General features: G+C 39.1%; 1 protein-coding gene across 1 annotated transcript in view; it reads right to left on the reverse strand.

Annotated features, from left to right (window-relative positions):
- The window catches only part of SCAPER (S-phase cyclin A associated protein in the ER), a 142,215-nt gene that overhangs the window by 93,694 nt on the left and 21,873 nt on the right, over positions 1-26,648 (reverse strand). Inside the window, exons 6-20 of the mRNA XM_051770357.1 lie at positions 23,634-23,734; positions 23,063-23,179; positions 20,999-21,159; positions 14,321-14,583; positions 13,678-13,902; positions 11,956-12,126; positions 11,430-11,505; positions 10,800-10,917; positions 10,368-10,479; positions 9,772-9,912; positions 7,337-7,492; positions 5,676-5,818; positions 1,832-1,913; positions 1,569-1,721; positions 296-403 (exon numbers count right to left, since the gene is read on the reverse strand). Of these exons, the coding sequence (XP_051626317.1) occupies positions 296-403; positions 1,569-1,721; positions 1,832-1,913; positions 5,676-5,818; positions 7,337-7,492; positions 9,772-9,912; positions 10,368-10,479; positions 10,800-10,917; positions 11,430-11,505; positions 11,956-12,126; positions 13,678-13,902; positions 14,321-14,583; positions 20,999-21,159; positions 23,063-23,179; positions 23,634-23,734 (2,127 nt within the window). The remainder of the gene's footprint in view (positions 1-295; positions 404-1,568; positions 1,722-1,831; positions 1,914-5,675; positions 5,819-7,336; positions 7,493-9,771; positions 9,913-10,367; positions 10,480-10,799; positions 10,918-11,429; positions 11,506-11,955; positions 12,127-13,677; positions 13,903-14,320; positions 14,584-20,998; positions 21,160-23,062; positions 23,180-23,633; positions 23,735-26,648) is intronic.

Raw genomic sequence — 26,648 nt, forward strand, 5'->3', positions numbered from 1 at the left:
AATGCAAGATGCCGACACCTGCAACATACCAGATTTTTATGATAAAAGGATTATAGTGAGATGAAAAATGCCTTTGATTAATAGAGATTTGTCACATTTTATAGAGAATCTGTTTCAAATGGCAATTGCCTGAAGCATTTGAATGCACTGTTTCTTTCATTTATTTTCATTAGTCTGCTATGATTCCCAAGCTAAATGTTCAATTCCTTTATAAGAATTCTCAAGACTTTCACAGGCTACTCAGCTGAATGGCATTTAAAACTAGAGATAATATAAAAAATATGACAAAACTTACCACTTCTTCATCTGAAAGCTCTCGTCCTTGTATACTACTGTTTTCTCTCACAGCTTGTTGGTGTTTTTTCCCTTTAATGTGGCTAAATAGATACACTTCTGATGAAATCTGTAATGACAGTGACTTAATAGTTATTTTTCCTTTGCAAATTCCATCATCCATAAATAACAGTATTTAAAATATAATAAAAAATATGCCAATTTGTCAGGAGTATGTTCAGAAAATTCAAGCACAGTACTTTACTCCTCAACCTAATTTACATAAACATCTTTTATGCAGGACTTAGGAGTAAATTACAGAATGATTTGCTAGCCAGCAGTGTAATAACAGATTAAAAAATCTTGGCTTCTCATCTCATTCTTACTTCAGTCTAACTCCATGTATTGGATTTTCATTCTGAGATGCATGATCAGTGAGTATTGCAAGACTCCAGTCTGCTGAGCCTGAGTTTCTGTTCCAGCACTGCCTGAGGTGATCCCAAGCAATGTTGCTCAATTCAGCAATTACAGGAAATAGTGTTTAGTAGCATATAAGGTTGCAATAATGCACAGTCCTTGCAAATCAGTGAAACCAGTTATCAATAAGAAGAGATCTCCCATCTTCCTGCTCAGTGAGTGTATGGCTTCTCTTCTGCATTTTTCCTGGGATACAGGGAAGGGCAGACACAAGCAGAGATATCCTGGGAGGTTGGAAATCTGCCAGGCTTCCATCAGTGATCAAAAAATAAGACAATGAAGGAAAAGAGGAGACAAAGCAGACACTAATTTTCCCTTCCATCCCTTTTAAGCATCCAACCAAACTCAATTCAAGAATTTCTTGAGTCTGATGTGGTTTCTCCATATCCTTCAGTGAACTTCAATCCAATGAAACCTGTCCAATCAACCCCTGAACTCACAGCAAATTCAAATATCCACAGGATCTTAGAACAAGGTGTTCACAGCTCAGCTACCTGCTAGGTAAAGAACCACATTCCTTACTTGGCTTTAAACCACCTTCCATCTGATGCTCCAGGATCCTTGCTTTTCTTGGCAGAGACAGGTAATAACTGGGCACTGCCCACACTCTCCACTCCACCCACAACTCTACAGTTCTTTCAAACCCTCCCTAACCCATCTTTATAGATTTACACAGACAGAAGAATGCAGAGTAAGGTGCAGAGCAGAGGGGACACAGTAGATGTGCAACACTCTCATCTGTGAGTGAAGCACAACTTGTACCTTCATGGCTTGGGTTGGCCCAGCAATTCCAACAGTTTTCCCTGGATCCAACTTACCATCACATTGCATAAGGAGCACTGTTTCTTTCGTTCATAGGGGGTGAGTTTTGGTGCATAATCAGTATTAGCATGTCTTCCACTACTTAATTCAGCTGCTTTCTCTTTTCTTTGTTCAATTTGTTCCATGTGCCTTCTAATACTTTCATCATGCTGAATGGAAAATAATCAAAGCAACGAAGAAAAATCACGTTGAATTACGGTGGAATCAAACTGTGCAAAGAAAAATGGATGTATTTTTCAACTAATGTATCCTTTCATACCTTCAGCTGAATCTTCTTCTGTAGTTCTTCCATGGCTTCTTGCTGAGCTGCAGTAAGAGCTGCCAACCTCTCTTCTCGATCTCTAACCAAAAGGCAAGAAAAATAGGGAGAACTTGCAATAATGTAAAGCATGGATAATACTGACAGATTTCTGTTAGAAATGGAGAAAAAAAACACCCAGAAATGAAGCTGAAGATGGTTCAGGAGAAAATAAAAACAGCAAAAAGCAACTTAGTTAACAGAGAATACAAATATTTTCATTGGAATGATTTAATAAAGACAGACACAGAACCTCTGCAGCAGTGCCTGGACCATCCTTCAGTCCAAATCAGAGCAATGACAGTCAGCAGTGAGGAATGTGAGACCATGTCACCCTTTGCATCCTTCAGCCAACACCTGCACTCAGTGAACCAAAGGGGAGGAGTGGAACAGCAAATTGAAAAGAAACTTCCCAGCACTGAGGGCAGTGTGTTCTACAGAAACATTTCATCAGAGGAAGTCTGAATACAGGAACTTACAGACGAAACTCCAACCAACATCCAGTGGTACAGCTGTGAGAGATAAACTGATGCTCTGGAATCCTGCAATTCTAAATGTTCAAGAGACCAAAGGAGAGCAAAAGAGGAGACATTCATCTGTCACCTTCTCCTACTTTGCTCACTGAACCTGTGTGCCCTACATCCCTCTTCCCAAAACTGAATCATGCCTCACACTTCAGTTGTCCTCTTCATTTTGAGCAACTCTTCTTCCCCTCTCCAGCACAGATCTCATACATGTGGGTGTCAAGAGTCTGTGAATTCCCAAGCATCACCTGTTGAAGAGATTTGGGTTCTTTCCTGTCTGAGAAAAGGTAACAGTTTCAAGAACAACTTCCTAGTGATCAGTAAGCCAAGGGAGTTATGAAATTCTACAAAGGAAGACAGTCAGCTCCTCATGCTGTTTGTACAAGAAGAAGTGGGATGGGAGAGCAACACTTCTCCCAGAAGCCTGGCAGCTCTGAAGGGCCAAAAGCTTTGAGTAAAACTGAGCTATGAAGTCATTCAAAGCCATCAGTCATCTTTTTAAAAGGCATTCTAAAATTTAAGTAGCTTGAGGGACAGAACTAGAAAGGTTAACATAAGGAATATTACCCAAACTGCAATGGGTTTTGTTATGAGTGGATTTTTGTTTCTTAAACAGAAATCTGATAAAAAACCCAAAATCATTTACATAAAAGTAGAAGGCTCAGATAAAGTAACATTTGAAAACAAAAAGCCACAGAAAATACAAAAGCAGATAGGAAAGAAGATGGGGGAGGAAGTAAGTCACATGATAAACACTAAACAACTGTTCTTTCAGAAAGAATAAGTGAACTCTTGAATTGCCATGGGTGTGGGGGGTGAGGAAGAGAAGCATTAGGTAGTTTATGTGCTGTCTCCCCTGAGGTATATAAAGGAAAACTGAACTACAGTCTTTATATTTTAAAGAGCTCCTGACTCACATCAGGAACTGAAAGAAAACACAACTAACACATGACCCAAACCCAAAGCTTATTTTAGCTGTTTCTTTCAGTTTGTGGTTTTACGTATTTGTTTAATGCTACAAACTCCAACAAATTATTATCATTGCATACTTTGGGTTAATAGTATTTGAAACAAAATTCTCAAGTTTCCATATATAAAGCACCAACATTACTCCTGCACAAGCCCTTCTGAAAGCATTCTTTTTACATGGTTTGGGTACAGTATATGATTTCTATTGACAAGAACAAAACTTTCCATATTATGGATTTCAACTCTCTGGAATATAAAAATACTTTGAAATTACAACTAAAACCTTACTGGAAACAAGTTAATGTACCATAAGGGCAGAGGGGCTTTTAAAGTCAGTTTTAAGTACACTATTCCTTTCATACAGATGCTTTAATCACCACCAGATGCACATGGTAAAGCTTATACTGAAGAAACTTTAAGAAGATATTACAAAAATTATTCATTCCAGCAAGTATTAAATCTTCAGGATACAAGCTAAATCCTAGCAGCAGGAAAAAAAAAAACAACAAAACACCAAATAATACCCCAAGGTTCCACCACAACACACTGAAATCCAGGGTGGAGGGGACAGCACAGCCAACTCCCTGTCAGGCTCATCCCTCCCTGAACTTGGAAACCAGGAGAGCAAATCCTCCTCTAATTCTGCTCTGTTAGAGAAACCCCAGAACTGTTATTAAGGACATGTAATGACTCTGAAGCCATTCTGACATAACAGATTGTAGGAAACCACAAATACATTCTTTCCTACTCTTTCCCAAAATTATCAGAAAAAAAAAAGACAAAAAAGGCAAAATCTCTCCTGTGTAATCAGCATCTGGCAAAGAAAAACAAGTGCAAGCACGGCACTGCAATATCAAGTACAAAGTGTTTGAAAACTGAGTGTTATAGCAGCAAATAGAGAGGAAATTTGCTGACACACAATACTAACAGAAGGGAAATGGAAATTGCAGTTTCTCACATATCATAAGGAAATAATTGGGGTGCAACAAAGGGAAGTGGCAGATTATCACTGACTAAACAAAAGGAGCGAAGAATTACGTGGTTGGAGCTGTTAGACAAGTTCTAACTGTAGAAGAGCTTAGAGGACAGAGATGTCAATGGGACAAATATCTCACATTTGCTCACTGTGAGGGTTTCCTCAAATTCCAGAAAGATGCAGAAGCCTTACAGATGCACTGTCTACCTTCCCAAAATAGCAAGACCAAATTCTCCCTCTCAGTCCTAACCTTCCTCAAGTGTCTGTGAACAACAGCAAGATACTGAAGGATTCATTCCAACTCACTGTATCCTATTGTGACTTGGCTCAATACACTGAGGAAAGGTCCACGAAGTCCTGGGAAAGGCTATAAATCCTACCCAGAATTCATTACACATCTAATGGAAAGCTAAATCTCTTTATGATGTCACTCATGACTTTGGAAGATGAAAGGTGATCAATACATTTCTGAATATTTTACTTGGAGAAAAAAACACTCCCTTTGTGACAACTCTGAAGAAAACAAGTCATGACAACAGAAATGGATAAAGAACCATTCGTAACACCTGTCACTGAAAAAATGTAACTTCTATCCAGGTTTTATGGAATGCCTGTAGAAGGAGAATTGTAGGAAAACAGGGAGTAATAGGAGGTGAATACAAACAGAATTTTGCAAATTAAACAAGCAGAATTGTAGTTTCCCCTTTCAGAGTTGAAAGTAAACCTCTCTCACACTCAGTGTTCACTCTCTGCACTTCATTTTTGGCATAAAAGAAAGGGAGAGGAGAGCCTATGTGGAATCCTCCTTATGAACTTTTGATTATGGACAAAACCATAAACCAAGTAGTTCATAGGCAGTAGAATTAATGAAGCCTGATTTCCCAATTTTGTGCTTCACAAATGTGATCTCTGGTGTCTACAAAATAGTAAAATTCAATTGATGCCAGTAAGTCCAAAAGTTACTGGAGAGTGGAGGAAATGGGGAACATGGGAACATTAATCTTGTTTCCTTTGAAAACGAAGGTAAAATATAAAAAAGGCAAATTACTAAAAGGTCTTGTCAGCAATAAAACTTAGATGAATGTAGTAACATATAGTCTTGCATCCTAACATTGTGCATGTGCCTAAGGAATACAAAAATCTGTTACAGAACTCATGATGACTCACCTGATTTCTTCTTTCAAACCACTCATCAAGAACAGTGATCAATATTGATCAATGCTACCTTTGAAATTCCTGACGAGCCAGGAGGGTCCTGCTGTTCTGGGGAAGGTGCAGTTTGCTGGAGAGGAGAATGGTGAGGGGCAGGGAGCCAAAGAAAGGATTGCCAAGTTACCTGGCCCTCTCCCGGGCTGCATCTTCCCGGGCTTTCTCCTTCTCCTGCCTCTGCTGCTCAATCCGCGCTTCCTGCTCCTTCCTCTTCATCAGCAGCTCCTCCACCCGCGCCTGCCGCTCCGCCTCCAGCGCCCGCTTGCGCTCCTGCCGGAGACAAGGCAACCCCAGCCCTTCTTTTAGGGCAAAATTAAAAGGGAATCAACAGAAACTGTATTTAACGTCTGCTGAAAGTCATTTTGTCTTTCATGATGGAGTAAGAAGGGCGCTTTTAAGGAATAAAATGCAAATATGAGCCTGTTCAGAAGCTCGAGCGCACGCTGAAAGCAAGGCTGGATGAACTAACCTGCACATTCATTAACCATATATTTTGCTCATTCTGAAGAAGTCTATGCAATATAAAAGCTTATTAGTCTAGTTCACCAATAAGATTATTTGAAAATATTCTAAACATCCTACACAGGATACAGGTAATGAAGAAATAACAAAATATAGGGCTCAAAATGTATTGCTCAACTGTTAAGCAACTTGAGCATGGAAAAAGCACAGCAGGAAGCATCAGCTTGATCCTTGGTCTGGCAGAAAGGATACAAAGAGAACAGTGTGGCCATAAGTGGGATTTAGGACCGAAATCTGTCTGCAATGTATGTTCAACTGCCAGCCTAGGAACAGACCTATGTCTACACAACCCAGGAAAGGGCTAAAAAGAGGGTAGAGAGAAGACAGAGTTAAAAAAATCCAAAACCACAGAAAGGAATTCAATTATAACTGTGATCTGGAAAAAGGGAACATAAGTAACTACAAAAAACAGGATCACTGGGATTAGGTTTTTAATAAACAATCTAGAAGGGTACTTTTCACTGATAATTCAATTGACCCTTCGAAATCCATAAACTTCCAAATAATCTCTCAAAAAGAGTTTTATCCAGCCCTTTCAGAGTATCTTCTGTCTCAAAAAATGGCCTCAGAAGCACTGAAGTCAGTAACATGCCCCATTTTTCAATAAGGAGATAGGATCAGCTTCTAAGCCTAAGAACTAAGCTCTGGCAGAAACTGGATCCAGAAGTGACCTACAGTTGTGGTGATCTGACATATGTATAGAGAGGGAGGAGGAGTTTATATCAGAAGAAAGCTTGGTTTAGATTCTAACATAGAGAACAGTGCCAAAAAAGTGGATGCATGAGGCTGGGAAAACCTAGTACTGAAATGCTGCATTAAAATAAAAAAACCCCAAACAAAAAGCAACCAGAACTCCGGGAACACAAACACGTTTGCACTGTGGTTTCCCCTGATCCTGTAAAAAGTACTGTAATTATGACAGCAGGCATATGTTAAGGACTATCTTACTGTTTCCTCTCTCAAAGTTTTAACTATCACTAAAACATAAGGATTTTGTTTATGAAGAAGTAACAAATATTTTCCAAAAAACCCTTAAGACAGGCACGAGTCACCTACCCAGCAGTTATGGCACTCCTGCTACGGGGGTTTTATGATTTACCTTCCTCCCTTTAACCACGGTAACATTTCAAAGGAGAAACACAATAGAATCCACTTTTCCAAAGCCGAACAAAGGAGGGAAGACAGAAAGCAAGGAGGACTCTGCAGAGCCAAAAGGAAACACAGCCCATGTTTCCCTGTCCCCCTGCAGCCACAGACATGTTGTACCTGAACTGCTTCATCACGGGCTTGTTTCTCCTCCTGCCTTCGCTGCCGCTCCTCCTGCAGCTCATTTAAACGCTGTTCGTACTCCTTGAGTTTGTTCAGCACGTCGTGACGTTTGTTCTGAGCTTCCAGGGTGTTTATAAATGCAATTTCATTTACCTGCAAATAATCAGAAAGCACAAGAAAAGGCCTGAGAAGCTGAAACGGGTTTCATTCTTAGGGAATTCCACTCATTTGATAACCTGGTGGGACGTTTCTCCAGAATGGGTTGGAAAACTACCAAGTTGAGAATAAGTCTTTAGAGTTTTTAATGTGGGTTTTTTGTTGTTTTATTGTTTTGTTTGTTTTAAATGAGACAACCCATGGAATATAAAAAGAGAAAACGAATTGTATCAGAAAAAACAAGAAACTTTGGGTAAAATAAAGGAAAATCTTCCCAATCCTCTCAGCAACGAGATTTCATCAGTCTGTTCTCTCATTCATAACATGTGGAATGTTAAGACCCAGATAGATAAATCAGTAAAATAAGTAAGTTCTAGTAGAATCCAACAGGTCTTTTTACCTGACTTTAAATAAATGTGTACTTACTGATTAAAAAAGTGAAACTATATATATTATGAGTAAGAAAAAACCAAACAAGCTAACAGTCTTCATATTTCTTATCCATATAGCCTACTTCATAAACATATATTACCTTTTCCAACCACAGCATAGTGCAATACACAAGAACAAAAAAAGAAAAGAAAAGGTAAGAACTTCAATGTGTACACTAAAATATTGAGTAAAGAGAACATAAATGGACAGACAACAACAGATCACGTAAAGGGTGGTAGGATAATATCTGTAACTTTGTTTACTGACTAGAATCCATTTACAGAATGGATTTTACAGGTCAGTAAACAAGCAAGCACTGGGAATTTAGATAACCAACTGGGCAGCAACAGTTACCATGGGCTGCAGTTATCCTACTCATCAGCTATTTCTCTAAAGCCTTCTGGCCCAACTAACCCTTATTTCCACAACACAAGAGCCTCACGAGGCAGCAGATCCTACACATTTAAACACACACAATATATGAAACATCTGCTTATCTGGGGAATTATGGCAAGTGTGATTTAGTTAATGTAATTACAGAAGTCACACTGTGTAATGAAATAATAATGAAGGTATGTTAGAGTGAATTAGGTCGTCTAGAAATCATTTTAATCCAAGAGACAGGAACAGCAACTAAGTAAAAAAGCTAAATCAGTTTTAATCAAAGTTTTGTTGTGCTTGTCTTGAATAACACGGATGAACAGCTGCATCAATCACAGCTGGGATACATGCTCATCATAAAAGGAAACATTTTGGTTTTAAGGAGATGGGATAAACAGTCTTTAAAATAAAATATTTCATTTGTATTGTACTGCTTTTGGCTGGGATAGAGTTAATTCTCTTCACAGTAGTTACTATGGGACTATGTTTTGGATCTGTGCTGGAAACAGTGCTGATAACACAGGGATGTTTTAGTTACTGCTGAGCAGGGCTTGCACAGTGTCAAGGCCAAGTGACCAAAGGGATATTTGAGAGCACAGGACATCATGTGCAGCAACAAAAACATGGGGGAGGTTGGTAGGGGTCGCTGCTTGAGGACTGCCAGTCATTTGCTTTTACACCACTTGTCTTTCTTGGGTATTATTTATCTCTGTTATTTTCCTTTTCCTTTGAATTGATTTCCTCCTTCAGTTATTAAACTGTTTCTATGTCTCACCTTTACACTTGTGACTCTCTCCCCCACCCCACAGGTGTGTGGTTGTGTGGTGGTTACTTACTGGTTGGGGTTAAACCATGAAAATGTTTATCAAAGTCATATGAATGAGGCAAACCAAAAAGCACCCATCCAGTGCTCATCTTATGGAACTATGTGTTAAGTCAGAAAAGCACTAAACAAAATACTTATTTTAGAATAACTGCAGGTCTCTATCTATTTCCAGCTGCTTAACAAATCAGTGGTACAAAATACAGAAACAGAACTACTGTTAAAGGACAGAAAGTTTGATCTAGAATAGATGTTTAACAAAGGAGAAGAGCAATGAACTCCCCCCCTTCTCTTTCTACATGTGAAAAGCAGAGAGTTGATAATCACATCTCCTACTCCTTCCAGGACTAGGTACCACTGAAAATGCTGCTGTACTCTGCAAGACAACTATCAGCTCTTCTACTTCAACCCTCTTGTCTTCCAGTCCAACCCACCACGATGTCTAATAACAGCTAATTCATTTAAATTCATACTAGAGAAAAATGGTCTGTTTAGACATCAGCATTTACCTACTTCACAGTTCACAGGTGTTCATGTCTAACTTGCACCCTCCCTCAGAACCTACATGAGCACTCTTGAGGTGCAACATATATAAAAGCACAACTCTTAAACTGTTCCTCTCTAAAACAAAGTAACCTACCTTAGCTTCTTCCTCTTGTGCTTTTTTCACAATTGCTTGTAGCTGCACTTCACGTTTGAATTCTGCATGGAGTAACTTCTCCTCCATCATCCTGCGCCTTTGATCTAACAATTCTTCTTTCCATTTCCTCACATCTTTCTCCTATGTAGAATGAGTAGATTTGTTACTAATACAGCAACTGAAAATAGGGCCTGAATTTTCCTCAGGGTTTTCTAATACTTGAAGCTTTCTTCATGGAAACAAATACTTTCATGCCCTACACAAAGCCTGCATTAAGTTTAACCCAAAGTACACTGCTTTGGGTTAAATACCCAAACTGCTTCAGTTTAGTGAGTTTTAGCATTTCTGCTGGATACATGAAACACATTTCTACTTTTTATGTCATCCTTGAGTCTGAGGCAGTCTAGTATGTCGCCAACACTCTCACAGAAGTTCATAATTTGAAATAATGTTTTCTTTAATAGCTGTGAAAACTATGTAAACTCAGATGCAAACTGCATTTCAACCAGTTTTAATCTCTAACATGTTTAGACTGTGGAAAAAAATGTCTTTTCTGAAAGGCAGCAGAGTAGCTCTTTATATTACAGAAAGCTTACCCTCTCCATTAATTTTTGAAGCTTCAGTGTCTTTTCTTCACGTAACTTCTCTCTCAACTGTTGAGCTTTCATTTGTTTCTCTTCATGTTTCTTTTTGGATTCTGCTATTGTTCTTTTAATAAAAACCAAAGCAGAGCAAAAGCAAGTGAGACAACATTAACTGACAGCGTAGTTAGCATTTCTATGTCATTTCAGAAAGAGAAAAAAAAATAGGCCACTGGAGGGCAATTATTTCCTGTAAATGTGAATACTTTTCTTCTAGACTTCAAATCTTTAGTGGATGATGCAGCACGAGCCCAGACCATTATGAAAAAGTACATCTAGAGCTTTCTGTGACCCTTTCCACCCACAGACTCAAACAGAGTTCCAAGCAGCCATGGGTTTGGCTGCCTGTTTTCCCTGGCCCAGGCAGACAGGTAAGGAGGGAGGAACCTTTTGCGGGAGGGCGAGGACAGCTTCTCGTGCATGTGGATCCCGTGGCCGGGGGGACGGGCAGGCTCCTCCTCCACTCTGTCTCCCCAGGAGTTGCTCTGGCGCCAGGACTCACGAGCTGGGCAGGAGGAAAACAAAGATGGGGAGAATTTCAACAGCTTTTCTGGGAAAAGGGTGATTAACAAGCATTAGCTCCTCTTGAAGTTCTCCCTCCGATGGGTTCCCTTGAGCCTAGGTGCAAACGCAGCCTGAAGAATGTTACATTTATCTCTAATCTCTGCACATTTTAAGGCTTAATTATTTTATCACATTTATCTCTAATCTCTGCGTATTTTAAGGCTTAATTATTTTATCACGCTTTTATCCAAATGTTAAGGTAAAACCGGATAAAAAAATGTAAAATTCTAATAGAGAGATGGGTAAAGAAAGCTGAAGAACAAAGACACACAGAGATAATCTGAACACACGAACTATCCCTCTTCCCTCAGGAAATAACATAGAAAATAACATAACCTGGAACAATATTTAGGTGTTGGGGAAACTTCTGAATTAATGAGCCATGAGTAAAATGGGCATTTTTCTAAATTTTTGCTGTCATTTCCATGTAAGTACAGTAACGTGAAAATTTACCTTCATAATCTGCCAGAACATCATTCCAGTCCATAGACAAACCACAGAAAGATATGCTTCCATTGCCCATGCTAGCCTGAAAATCAAAATGAACCAGACAGTAAAATCATAAACCTTACCTCACAGGTGTACACACACACTAAACAGTGCCAAATCAGCAACATTGAGCAGTGTTTCCAAACTGAACTGGTCACTCCAAAGACACATGCTGTTCCTGCTCTTTCTGACAGCAAAAGTGGAGACTTTTGCTTCACCTACTCTTGTGTGGTAGCAATGAACATAAAAGTCCCAGTTCCCCCCTGTTTTGCACCCAGAAACAGCTGCAACATCAGAGAGCTCTGTACCACTCAGCAGCACTGTGCTGGGAGTTTAGTAAGCCTAAATACACCTTAGTGTGGTGTAATTATTACATGACACTATTTAGCTCACACGTAAAACAGATTACATTAACAAATTCTATATTCATACTCCACTGACAACAGAGACAGCTTGACCTTGGGTGCATTCAAATAAGGTGGACACTCACGGAGAAGTCGCTGTCGTTGTCAGTCTCGATATTGATGTCATTGTTCTCCTCTGCCTCAATCTCCCTGGTTAACTGCTCCTCCTCTGCAATGGCACTGGCAATGGCTTCTTCATTGGCCTTTTCCAAGCGATCTGCTAACTCTTCTTTCTTAGCAAGGACTTCTGCCATGGACTGCAGGAAACACGACACCAGAGAAAAAACAAAGTCACCAGCAAGCCCAGAAAAGTGGGTTCCATACAGTTAATGTGAATTATATGCTATTTTGTTGAACTTCTCGTTACTCGTAGCTCTTTTACTGCTATACTTTGTGAAGGTAACTGAAATATAAACCCCACTAAAACTGTTAGCAACCATTAACTCGTTTAATAGCTATGTGAACATTTACAAAATCAATTATCATTCACATCATTCCAAAACATGACACAAACACTGTCATTAAAAGCAACAAAGACAGTTCTTCTGTAATTATTGTTTTAAATACCCACTCATAGGGACTAAGCAAGGCATACTCTGAGACATCAAGGCATGGCCTGCTGTTATCTTTTTAAACAGAATCATGCTCCAAAGTACTATTTAAAGATGAAAATTATCTGCATGAACCATAGCTGGAAACTTTACTGTAGTTAATACAATGGAATCTCAGGCTGTACTTATTTTTTCAACATGGATGACAAGGGAGTGAGGCAGGAATGTAAGCCTGAAAATGCTGACTGATTGTCTTTTCCTTCTCTAGTGTTCAGTATTAACCAGTTCATTTCCACTCCAGCAATCAAAAATGTGCCACAATACACAAACTGGTGTTTAAAGCAGTGTAATCTGCAGCAGTAAAATGCTTCCAAGAGACACAGATCCCACCAACCTGTCAGCACCCTGAAGTGTTAATAACTGAGCATCTGGAACAATGTTAGTGGATGAGTTGCTAGAAATCAGTTCTAAAAGCAAACAGGTACCTGGCTTGGCAATTACCTAGCAGGAGTCCAGTTTGCAAAAGATGTTAAAGGGAAAGTGATTTACAGGAAAACCTCTGCAAATCAGAATTTTAATCTAGTTTCTGAAACAAGAAAAACAAATAAAAACAAAAAACCAAAGCAAAACCTGAAAGTATAATAACCTGGATTTTATGTAACATCACTGCAACTCTCCACTCAGACAATCCCAGCAAAGTAGACACACCCTGAGACCTGCAGAATTCTTCTCCAGACAAGAAGGGACATCGTTTTTGGAAAGTCGCATAAAAACAGAATACTGACTTCACATTTATTGCTTAAGAACAGCATTCCTCCAAATTGCTGGTTGTAAAGGAAGACCCAGGAGAGCAGCTCAGCTAGTCTAGGGCAGAGGTCTACCTTTGTTTCTAACAGAATTTTGATACCCTAAATGTTTCCAGTTTGAACCATTAGCAAAACTGGAGTAAGAATTTAATGAGTGTGACTTAAAATGATTGACAGTGGAAGGAGATAAAAAATTAGTGCAAATATCAAAAGAGTGAGAGCACTAATATCTTTTTTCCAAATAACACATTTATATCTTTCTAGTTAAAGTTCAGAAACTTTACTGGAATTAAATTCTGTCTTTTTTCTACAGTACCTGATAGATTTTGCTGTAATTTTTACAGCGGGTTAAAAAAACACACTGTGCAACACAGAGTGAGAAAATTAAGGCTTATATTTATTATTCACTTGGAGATCTTACAAGATTTCTTACCAATCTGACAGCACTCACATTTGAAATATCTGAGGCATCCATTTCAGCTTCAGTTTTAGCTTTTTCTGTTTGATGCCAGTGCACAGGATCAGTGCTCTGGGAGGAGGCTTCGTTCAGCTGCAGAGCTTTGGAAGCACAGTCAGTGTTGGGGAGAGCTGGAGGCATCTCAGGAGCTGCTTGTGAGGAATCTCCTTGCAGTGGTGTCCCAGTGCTCCCGTTGGTTTCTGAGGCACCTGCTGGGAACTAACAAGAGGCATTTGCCAAATTAACACACTGATTTTTAAAGTCACTTAGAGTCAAACAGATTTAAAGAAAATACATAGTAACTTTTCAGTGAGTGATGCAAACAACTTCACTTATTTCAGGGGCTCATAACCTTGCCAAACTTGGATCTTTTTACCTGAAATCTATGTATGAGATGTGCCTGGCCCTGACTTTTTGGAAATGATGGAAAAGCTGTCCACATAATTTTAATTACCCTATTTGTGCCGACATTTTAATGCATTTCCAGAAATGTAACTTGAACTACCCATTACTTCTTAAATCCTTTTCCAATCTGGTCAGTGCATAAAAGCTCTAGACAACACCACCTTCAGAAAAAGTTCTGCAGAAGAAGTTGTAAGATTTAAGGTTAGAAAATTGTTTAAAATGATGTACTGACCTGAGTCCTTTCAGTCAGAGGACCTTCAGGCTGCTGTAAAGGCTCCTGCTGTCCCAGCTCTGTACTTCTGGATGCTCCACTCTCCGTGACTGAACTCCCGGGCTTGTTTTCTGCTGGTGGAGAAACGGCATTTTCTTTGTCACTGTCACCTCTGGACTTGAGGGATTCTGCAGCCCCGGGAGGTTTTGTTGCCAAAGCTGTGGAGCGGGATCGAACGGGCCTTCCGCGCTGAACCGTCTCCCAGCCCTCGGCATCCCTTCGATCTACAGCAAAAAACACACCCCGGGCTCAGAAAGGAGGACTTACATAAATAGAAGCATTAGAAACAACTATTTTATTACAGTATTACAGGAGTTGTGCGAGAAAAATGTTCTCTTTAGAAATCAATACCAAACAAATCGATGAAATATTCTTTAGCACAGCTTTTCACTTCAAGGAGCGCTATTGCTTTCACAGACACTGAACAACTCTAGTCATGGGACCTGTTCTGTCACTGCAAAAAGGGAAGCTGCTCGTGCACAAAACTGTGTGGAAAATGGCAACATGTACTAAAGTTTTCCATGCCCATGTTGCCGTTTCAGGAGACAGTAAAGAACAACAAAGCAACCACACTCTCGCTTTTCTTTGTAACAACAAAGTGCACATACAGACATAACTGCACGACTTAGTGTGGAAAGCACTGCCCACAAATGTGGTTTACTATTCTTCCAGAGTATTTTCTTTACTTTTTTTTCCCCCCATTTGCTCTACTCTGATAACAAAAATACACTAATCAGTGTCAGCTCTCGGAAAATTTCTTTTCCTGGATTCCAGGAAAGAGCAAAACATTGCTACAGTGGGACTGCAAACTGAAAGAGAAAATAGAAAAGCAGGTTTTCCCCAATTTACTTTGATTTCTATGTGGTTGTTACATAAAACTTGCTGATCAACATTTCTGATATCTAATCTTGGTACATACCTGAAAAGTTAAATTTGTCTGCCTAAAGCATCACGTCTTAAGTGTGACCAGATTAGCAGAGTATCAAGGTGAACCCCCTCCTAAATATGTAACATTTTTGTGGCCAGCAATTAATAGCAGCACATAATTCCCCATGTGTCCTGAAACAACTGTGAGTGATTCTTTGAGGCCTGACGGTACAACTCACGACTGTGACAGGTAAGCTCACACCTGTCTTATTTGCTAAACAAAAATTCCTGCAAAAAACTCAAGAACTAACTTGTAACTAACTTTTATGATATTGTCCAATATAATATTAGCATAAGCTGGTTTTAGGATCATTCACATAAAAGGAAGAGAAGGGTGTGGGAGAATACTTTTACCCGGAGGAGCAGAGAAGTAAAAAAACCAACACTAAATGGCCTGTTTTAGAGAGAGAAATAATCTAGAATACAACTTGTATAAAAAAATCATTCTCTGGGTTTTTCTAAAGTTTTTACTAACAAAGATGATCATGCAGCTCAGGCATAAAGATTAGAGCTTGAGCTCAAATATTAAGGTTTAACATATGAACTGGTCTAAACAATCTTTAGTAACCAGCAAACCAGAAATGAGTCTAAACCACAACTAAGGGCACTTTCATCCTTTGCTGCCTTTGCACCGAGCATTTTACACACATTAAGTGCTCATTTAAATACTGGGCTCTTTCAGTGTCTCAGGATAAAACACAGCAGCCTGGCCCACAGGCTGGTGTAAATCCTGAGTTACCAGGGAGGTTAACAGCACTGTTCTGAAAATTATCTTTGCTGCAGCTCATGTAACAGCTGTTTTTATGTAACTATATAACTGTTCACAAACATAAACAATACTGGTAATGACAGATGCAAAAAGATAATTCAATTCAATATTTTACTATTGAAACTGTTTTACTCTAGAAAAACAGCTGTGTGTTTTAAACCAAATTCCCAAACTCTGTGTGAATCACCTGGCTAATCTCTTCAGATTCCTGCTGGTAACTAGAGACAGGACAGGTCTGCAAAGAGCCTTTCTGCTCTCCTTCCCTATGTGCACTTGCACACATTTCAGTGTGCCCCACTGACTGCAGAAGGGAATGGAAGTCAGAAAGATACCAGTTGTATTTTTTGCTTTCCATTTGACCCCTGTAAGAGACTTTGGTTTTATTTTCATTTCTTCATCTTCATACAGACAAAATATAATTATCTACAGGACCTAGTGATGGAAGCATGTTATTGTCCTCTCAGAGACAATCTTATCTCCAACAATACTCCAGGGAACAGGGGCTTAATTCCACAGCAATCCCAACCAGATTTACTGCAGAAAGCTCACGGCACACAGCCTGTGCCAAATGTGTCCCACTCCATGGGACGAGGCCTGCTCGGGCCCCTTGGGTACCACAGCTCCCACCCCACGGACCTCAGGAACTGCCAGGACCACAAAGGCTCTGCTGTACAAAGCTTAGGATAAAACTTGGCCAAGAAATTTCCCTGGCAAGTAATACAGAGACAACAAAGAGATTGTTCAGAACTGCTAAAATCAACCAACGAACCGCTACTGCAACTTGTGGATTGCAATTCCTTTTCCTTGCCATTTGCAAAACTAAACACCTCACTTCTACTTGTTCTGAAAACTGGAGTCAGCTCTTACCTAAAGGCATCTTTTCTACATTAAAAATATCAGAAGATACCCTTTTGTAGTAACTACTAGCTAAAGATAATTTTATTAACATATAAATAAGATATATTAATCCTATGTATCTCTTAATAATTGTACTAATATCTTCTATTATCTTTTACTAATATCTATTGAAGTTAATTCTACCAAAAAGAATATTCTTGCCTGTCTTGCCTAGTTGATTCTTTGTCTCATGGCATGTTTCTTAGTAGTCTAAAATGACAGAATTAATCAGAATAAAATTACTCAGAGCATAGCAAAGCCATAATCACACTTACTAAAGTAGGAATGACTCTTTCTGTAAAAGCCATACATGTTCAATTTTTAATTTCCATTTGTTCCCTGTCAGATCCATAATTATTACTCAAGACTCAACCAAGCATTTTAACAGCCCAGAAACACTTGTGTTTGAAAGAATATTGTTTGGTGAATTCTTTAAATACAAAGCAGTTTTTAATGCAAACATGTATTCAGACTCCTGAACTATCTGGGATCAGTTTAACAGTGTGATGCCATCTGACAATTAGCTGTGCACAAGAAGTTACTTGTTCCTTTTAATTCACCCATCAGTTTGGTATTCAGTCACTTCCAGACACGCTTTTAACAAAGAGTTTGCAAAAACATTTACAAATAAATACATTCATTGACATCTAATCTGAAGCAAAGTTAATAGTCAGTAGGGCACCAACCTTCCTCCACGTTTTTTCCCTAAGTCTGGAATTCTTATAGCCCAGTAGCCATCTCCACAGGCTAAGTATCACATGCTGGATTTGATTACTGCCAGAGTTCTGTTAATGAATAATTCATTTGACTACCTGGATCATTCTCTAGTTTCATGTGAACTTCCCTGTCCCTGCCTGCTCTTGTGTTACATGAAGTGACAAAGCCATCTGTTACCTTGAGGCCCTCAGAGCCACCAGGGCCCTGCTGACTGTGAGCTGCTCCATCTGGAAGAACTGCCCAAGGAGCCTCCCTGGAAACATTAGGAACTGAAATCCAGGCAGCTATGTGCAAACTCCTGGGAGTTCTGCCTCAGCACATGTATGGCCATTGTAAAATTTACTTGCAAGTCATATCCTACCAAAACGTATCTGACCTTCCCCAGTCATTACTAAACTTCAGCCCCAATGTTTTTGAAATCTAAAATAGTTTGACTGTATTCCAGAGGCACTTTGGAAACCATGATTACCTGAGAATATGGAAGCACATCTAGAAATATGAACTCAGACAAAACACAGTTACAAGGCAGAAGACATGAAAATCAAAATAAAATAAGTTTTTTTAGAAAAGAGGAAATTTAGTGGTGTAAGCAATGGTAAACTTACCTGTCATAACAAGAGATGGTGTGTTACCAGCCAAGATTTTAATTAGAGAAGTTAATTGTCAGACTAGTTTTTATGATCATTTAATAACAGAAGGGGAGGAAGGAACATAAAAAAAGATTGAACTTAAAATTTTCAACGGAAATTGTGCTTAAGAATTTGACAACCCAGTGAGGAATACACTGTCCCTTGTTGTCTGTGCTGACATTCCTGCAATTTGCCCTCAATGTGCAGAAGTCACAGGTGCTTCCACAGGATCAGGTGGGCACTGCAGAGCCCAAACAACAACTAGATTTCAAGTGTGGCAACAGAAAAGAACATTCAATATTTCTGAGAAGTTCACATGTTCTGGATTGCCCTTTCTCCTAAATTCTATTGTAAGCACCTACTTCCATTTTTAATACACAGTCTGAATTTGTATAACCTGTCTCAGCAGGGCACCAGGGAATCCATGACCAGAAACTGGTCAGACAGGAAGAATAGACTGTGTTTCACATTGCACAAAATACTCAAGCATTAAATACAATTTTTTTTTAATTCATTAACATATTGAGGGTAATAGTAAGTTTAATGAGGGAAATGAGATAAGATGATTTAACCTCATTTAATTATGCATCCAGAAAAGGAAAGATTAAAGGACTATCTGGAAAAATAATGCATTTTCTCTCTCCCTAAGGACTTATTTAGTTAAATTTGGAAATTGCATCAACCATGAAACAGATACAGCATCATACCACTCATCCACATCAAAAAACCATTGTGAGACCTAATGATAATGCTGTTGGAAATCACTGGCGAAAAAGTGTTTCAGGGAAATCCTGCAAAAAGCTGTAAGCCCCAGATGGGCTTTTGGTGGGCAAGAGAGCATTACAGGGGGCAGGGGGGATCCTCCTTCCCCCAAGGCCCACATGTCCCCAACAGCTGGGAGTGCATTAGCTGGGGAAGGGGCAGAGCAGATGACACAGGAGCCTCCCCGTTGCTTCAGTAATGCGTGTGAGGAGCCTCGGGGGCTCCCTTTGGCTCAACTTCCCAGATTTTCTTGTGCTCCACTCAGTGAGGATAACTGGATTTTACCAGAGTGGTTCTAGCTTCCACATGAAGGATTACATGCTCCTACAGAGAACTTGATTAGTCAAAAACATTACAGTTCAGCCACAGGAAAATCACTGAAATTCTCCAGTGTTCAATGTCAGCAATCAGAGATTCTTAAGAACACACAAAGTCTTTAGCAGGAACAACTGCTATTTCTTCAAATGAAAGTTTCAAGTTTGAATTTATTAGTACATTTGATTTGAAGATTACTGAACCCTTGTAGGTGGTTTCACTCTTTTTGGGCCTAAGTGGTTTCACTCTTTTTGGAGCTCATTAGCAGCAGGTAACAGCCAATAAAAGACAGCACAAGACTGACTCTTCATCCCTCTAAAGCTAACATAAGGATAAGGTCTTTTGTTTTCCTTTTAGTCTCTTAAAAATACATTATCCAGATGGAAATACAGATCACTTTCCCTCTGTAGCTAATAACATTCTCCATATGCACAAGAATCCCTGATAAACAGCTTGGAGCCTGTCGCTTTAATGTGAGCAATAATCACCAGAGAAAGGTTTTGTCATGAAGAGCTTCAACTACTGACACATACTAAAAGTGGAATTACACATCAATTATTGTGTTGAAAACTCAGCCAAACAGCTCCTGCTCTCTAACCAGCTCAGGGCAACTGTAGAGAGCAAACTATTCCCTCACACAAACAGCATCCCTCAATCCCCATCCAAACCACCTTGGGAGCACGGTTTGGACAGTTCTGCTCCAGCACAGGAATCCACAGGCTACTGAACTCACTCAGGTTACACTGCAAGACACCTGGACAAGATATTTTAGTTCTATAATATGCCACAAGTCTGCAAGTCACTATCCATGACTCCTCCTACCACTAAGTTGAACGTACAACTATCTTAAATTAACACATCCTCGTCCCGTAATTTTTCTTTAAAAAATAAAAAAATGGTTTCTTTTTATTTTCTTTCAGAATATCCATTTCTACATCCTGCTTGTTGGTTTTGCAGAAAGTCATCTGGGACCACACATGAAAAAAATAAATTAAAAATGCATCTCTGAAGACAATCTCGGGGATCCAGTGTGTGTGCAAAGAAACCAAATGGTAGCTTTCTGTGTCTGTAACTAAACAAATCTCTTCTAGAACAAAAGACCCCGAATCAAACATTCTCCAAGGAGAATCTTTAGAGAAACAATTCAAAACTAGAGGTGGCAACTCTTGTCTTCAAAGGAAAAACCACAACTGTTACTTCAGCACAGTTCTAATAACATGTTCTCCCAGGGCACACAAAACTATCTTGAGCTCTATACAGATCCCTGGACGTGCAATATTCTTTATATTGTTAAACCACCCCAAATTGCAGTCAGTTAGACTGCCAGTTTGTAACCAAAGTTCTTTTGTTTTCCTGGGTGTTATAACTGGCATTTTAACAGATCAAATTCTAGTTAGTGACAATTCAGTGGAACGTTACCTACACAAGAAAACATACTTTTGGCTCAAACTTAACAGTTACAACGTAAAGTGGCATTAATTTTTTATCTCCATACTCAATTTAAATGTCGTACGTTGCAAAATTAGATCTAATTTTGCTTAGAACATAGGTCATCTCATTCTGAATGAACTTTTTACCACACAGTTTGTGCAAAAAGAACTGAAGGCACTGAAAGGGACTTGCCATTTTTCCGCAGTGACTTCTGTGCCGGAGGTGCCAGACAGGCTTGTGCTGTTGCCAGCTCAGGATGGGCAGCTTTAGTTCCATGGTTGGCTTTTACCTTATCAGCCCAACTTACAGCAGCAGGAGCCAGGCGTGTAGCAGAGATGGGCACTGCAGGGTTCCTAAATGAAAGTCACAGCTCTTTTTAGTGCCTGATCAAACAACAGAATGGTTTGTTAGAAAACTTCACCAGAGTCTGTCAGAGACCAGCACAGTGGTGCTGTATAGAACCACTTCTCCTTTGGAAAACTACCCAGGTTGCAGCAATTTGCACTGAAAAGCTGTTGTAATTCACTCAACAAATCTCTGTTTTTAATAACCAAGATGAAATTTAATCTTTGTGATACCGATTTCTGAAGGAATTCATGGTTTTGGCAACCAAAGCATTGCATCACAATGAATTCTACATACTAAGTCTTGAAAAACATTCCTGTCACTTTAACCTTGGTGTTTGAGCATTTAACATTCCTAATTCCTTTTCATGAGAAATAATAAATAAAATTTTCCTACTCATCTTCTGTGTAAGTGACTTTATTTATCATACCCTTCTTGTTATCTCTTCTCCAAATTCTTTTTGCATTCAATACTGTTGGATACTTCTGATTGTTCCTGTTTCCAGTTTCTGTACTTTTCCTACACTGCTTTTGGGAAGAGATAAAGGTAATCACAGTAAGAGTCATTCACTATGAGTTTCTACAGTGGTACACCACCACCTTCTCTTCTGTCCCCCATTCCTTTCCTAATAATTTCTAACATTCTGCCAAAAATTTCTATAGTACCAAGTATATCTAAGCCTTTATTTTCTATCCTGTTTTCTCACACACGCACACAAAATATTGTAGTTATCTGAGGCTGCCTGGCTTTGAGACACAGAAGCAGACTAAGACAGAAGAAAAAGTTTGCAAGTGTGAAGGATAGAAAACTCATCTTATTCATTGCTGCTCTAACACACACAGTTGCTCATCTCCCTGGGATGGTGAATAAAACTGCTCCAGCAACAAGAGCAATGTGTAATGACATCAAAAAAAGGGCTTAGCTGAAAGACAGCATTATGCTGAGCTGTTGTGTTCTCATAAAAATAAAAGAACATTGACTTCCAGCAGATTCCAATCTTTCATTTGACTATTTGTGCATATTTTCTCCCTATCACCCCTCATTCAAGCAGACACCTCTCAGATATTGTCAGGGAGGTATCAAGACATACACAGGGACTAACACCACTGGTTCCATTTTTCCACCAAACACATTTTGTAGCATTTCCATAGAAATATTTGATATGCAAAATTTAAGAGAGCTCAGTACTCAGAGGTACTGACCAAACTGTTCAGTGTTACATCTCTGCTGAAGACACTACTCAGTTATGGAACAGGAACAGTGTGTGCCCTAGATCCCAACAAACCTGAAGGAACTAAAACACACACCCTAAGAAAGATTTAAACTGGACACACTGAGACAGTACCAGACAGGGCTGCTCTAAATTTATGCCCATTTTTGTTGAACTGCTTTCAGACACTTTCATTTTAACAAGTGAAAGATGTTTTCCTGTAGTACATAACCTGCTCTACATTTTAAATAGTATCAGTTTTGCCATTAATCAGAATCATCATAATCTCACTTTACACTCACTCTTTCTGACCTATATTTACTTCTGCACACTCAGCTGGCCATTCACATTGCATCACTGGCAATTTTAAAATGCCAATTACAGACATTTGACCTTTGTTTTGTAGAGGGAGGAGAGTACTAAAATGATAACATGAAATACACTAATAGTATTTTATCTTTAGCTCTTTGGAATGACCAGTAATTAAATGTATAACAAAATAAGGAAAAAAATTAAGACCTTGATAGAATTTTCCTTTACAGGTCACGGGCTTTTCTTTTACAAATGCATATAATTGCTCATACAATTTAATAAACAGTAAAACAATATATTGGTTACTATAGAAAAATACTGCCTTCATGAACTCTGCTTCCAATGAATCTTTATTTTAGCTTCAATAAACTGAGTAGGTAGTTTCATACCCAAAATTTAAACTCCTCCGAGCGTTTGATGTCACACTGATTCTATCTGTGGATGGACTTGGGATCACGTGGCGTCCTGGAGACATTTTCTTCACTTCCCAGGCTAGTGAGGTAGGTCTGCAAATCCAGGAAAGAAGAGTTTAAAAATACAAATCACAGTAACTATTCCTCTGTCACCTCAAAGCAAAACCAGCACCAACAAACACTATGAAGTGTTAACAAATCCTAGTGAATTTAATCATTCATCTCGTCTTAGCAACTGCTTCTACACCAACTCCAAACCACATTAGCCAGAGTTACATCAAAAATGATGCAAACTCTCAAGACTACAATGCTTATTTCAAATGTCAGTGTGGAACTAAACATCAAACCAAGCACTTAAAAGGAAAGGATCAGAGTAGGACTGGAAATATCCTCCAGTTCCAGTGACAGTGACAGGGCACATAAAATGTCCTCACACCAATTTGTCCAAAAGGAAAATTGGTTCTATTTGCTGAATCTCTGCTACAAAATGAAATTTACTGTGAACTTTACTCCCTGTAAAGATTAAAAAATATATAAATCTAATTACCTGCTCTGAGCATCAGCTTTTTCTAGCTTCTCCTGTAGCTGTATCCAGTCAATCAATGCTTTGAAGTCCCTTACATAGTTATCAAGCATCATCAGGACCTCCTGAAAAGCAACCATTACATCAATCTTTGTATTGAAAATAAAGGAACCGAAAAGAAAGTAGGAAATTTACTACTCTGTAGCTTTCTCATTAAAAATAAGCCCAAGAAAAGCCAGAGAGTTAAGATCTTTATGTCAACAAACATTAAAACATCCTAAAAAGAAAAGGTGTGGATTTTCTAAGATCTCTGTGAGCAACAACGTGTAAGGACAAAATGGCAATATCTGGCAAGGGAATAATTCCTAACACACATAAGTATCACTGTTTCATGATTTATTCTCTTTTTTTGGTAAGAGCTATCTTTTAAAATATGCTGAACATACATCATCAAAGAGGGAAAACTGTCTGAAAAACTTGATAGACCTGTGGAAGACTAAAAATGTCACAATTAATCTGTTTGTGAAGTAAGTTTTACAAAACTACACAAAGGCAACTCCATCAGATCCTGGGTAGGATTAAACATACGCTGTCAGGAATGATGTGGGTGTGCTGGAAATTTATTCAAAATATTGCAAAATCTTGATTAAGTAGTTTGAATCTAGAACTTCATGTTGGTCTCTAACAAATAAAATTAACTGTTACAAGAAAACACATCAAATTAACTGCACTTCACACTAAACCAGGAAGAAATTCAGAAATAAAATGCCAGTGGCTGAACAGTAGGGAACTAAAAGACTTGTTTCTGATAAAAATACCCTTAATTTGGAGAAATTATTGACTGATTTCCAGTTTGCTCGAATGTGAGTGCAGTATTTATAGTAAGGTCAGATGACATACAAGAAACAAGGAAAAATTCCAAGGTAAGTTGGGGTCCTGCTGCCTTTACTCAGCCAACAGCACCATTTCTTCACGGCAAAGCAGAGCAAAACACAGTATGACTGAGCTCTTAGTTTTGTTCCCTACAGCTATCCACTGCCACTGGTAAGGAAAGGAGCAATCCTTTACCATGCAGGAACCTGGGAGAACACTTGTATTCCACATATAATCCCAAAAATCATTGATTGAATGGGATAAAACACACACAGACATCAGGCACCTCCTCAGCAGAGCTGATTATCACCACACATGAATGCCTGAGAGAGAGAGTTTGAGCTCCTGTCAGTCAGAAAGAGCAGCATTCCTACTCCTTCCAGGACAAGACAAATGGATCCTGTACTCTGTGATGACAGCATGCTGAAAATAATAAAAATCCACGACTAAAGATTGAATTCTATGAAACTTACATGAGCTTCACATGCAGAATGTGAAGCACAGACATAATTTTATGGTAGAATGACCAAGTGTTGCTGTTTGACAAATTCTTTACTATGTCAAAATCATTCCTGCTGGTGTTAAGAGAAACTTTTCACTCAATGCAAATAATAATTATTTAAAAATATTTTGGGAAGAATTACAAATGAAAAGGTATTGGTTCTTAACAGTAAAACTTTTGACCCTGAAAACAGTAAAAACTCCCCTACAGTCCAGGTAACTAATGCACATTTTTGTAATGTCACATGCCATTCATCTCTACTTTTAGTTGTCCTTTTAACAGAAAAAGGACCTCTAATGCATGCCAAGTGCCTTTTCATATAAAATCATATGGATTAATATGCATTTTGTTTAACCCTAACTTTGAAGCTCAGCTTTGGTTTTCACACAGGTACCCTTTTAACCCATGTGTATGACACATGGAGGTGCTGGCTGTTGCAAGGGTAAAGTCACCAGAGAGTCAGGCACCAGGGAAACCAAACAGAATCCCATTGCTGATGTCAAAGTTGCTCTTTGCTTTGAAATATTCCCCAAAAAAGCTAAGAGAAATTTTTCTTACAATGGAGTTGGTTTACAGCACCAAAATAATTCTTAAGTAAGGCCTGCTACAAGAAATGAACGAGTCAAGTGTTTTAGCCAGCTCTTTTTTCAGTTTCACTAATAAAATTTCAGCTTTCTAATCCAATTCATGTCCATTTAGGTCAGCCCATACTAAGTTGCACTGACTGTTACTAACAATAAGAGCATAGAAAGCAAAATTTAATTCTGAATCATTTACTTTTCAAGTCTGCCACTGAGATATTCCTCACCAAAAAAAAAAAAAAAAAAAAAAGAGAATTCATATGAGTATGAGTTGCATTTCAGATGTTAGCTGGCACAGGAAAAAAAAATGCAATAAATGGCTTAACCTATTTTAAGGAATGTTTAGCTGCACATTATCAGAAATGATCAGAGCAGCCCCATGCAGCTGTAACCCGAGCCATGTTTTATGAACAAGGGAATACAAACAAGACAAGCAGCTGGAGCGGCCCCATAGCCACTGATGCACATCTTTCTCCCTAAAGCCATGAGGGCCATTTTGTCAGGCAGGATGAAGCAGAACAAAAGTGGCTCTGAAAGCGCCGTTCCAGGCCTGCAGATAACTACATATAGATGTACAGCTAAAATTACCAATTAGTTTACCAATTGGCTGCGACGGCTTCGATTGGTTTGTAATTCACCCTGGTCGGCGGCCGGGCGGCGCCGTCCCTTTGTCCTCCTGACACACAATCCCGGCCCGCCGGGCCCGGGGCTCCGGGCCATCGATACAGCCCTGCGCTCCCCCCGGCACCCAGGGCAGCACATCCACCCCGCGCTGCTGAACCAGGGGAAACCTGCACCACTTGAGAAGGTGCTGACAAAAAGGGACCTTTATGGGCTAGACTGTGGCTGCACCGGAGTCGGAACAATTTTAAAGCTCGTTATTTTTCAAGGTCATATCCGTCCCGTCCAATTTTTAAAGAGACAGTTCAAACTAAATAAGAAAGCAATACTGCTAAAAAACAACACTTAAAGGAAAATCAGTGGCATAAAACTAAAATCAGTCACGCTTCTGTTTCCTTCTCCTCCCTGTTCTGGTCAATTCTCTGATCAATAGTTCTGCATGTCAAAAAGCCCTTTTTGTGT

The sequence above is a fragment of the Manacus candei genome, unplaced genomic scaffold (genome assembly GCF_025592945.1).
Source record: "Manacus candei isolate 608988 ecotype Guabito, Panama unplaced genomic scaffold, ASM2559294v1 h1tg000119l, whole genome shotgun sequence".
NCBI classification, from domain to species: Eukaryota; Metazoa; Chordata; class Aves; order Passeriformes; family Pipridae; genus Manacus; species Manacus candei.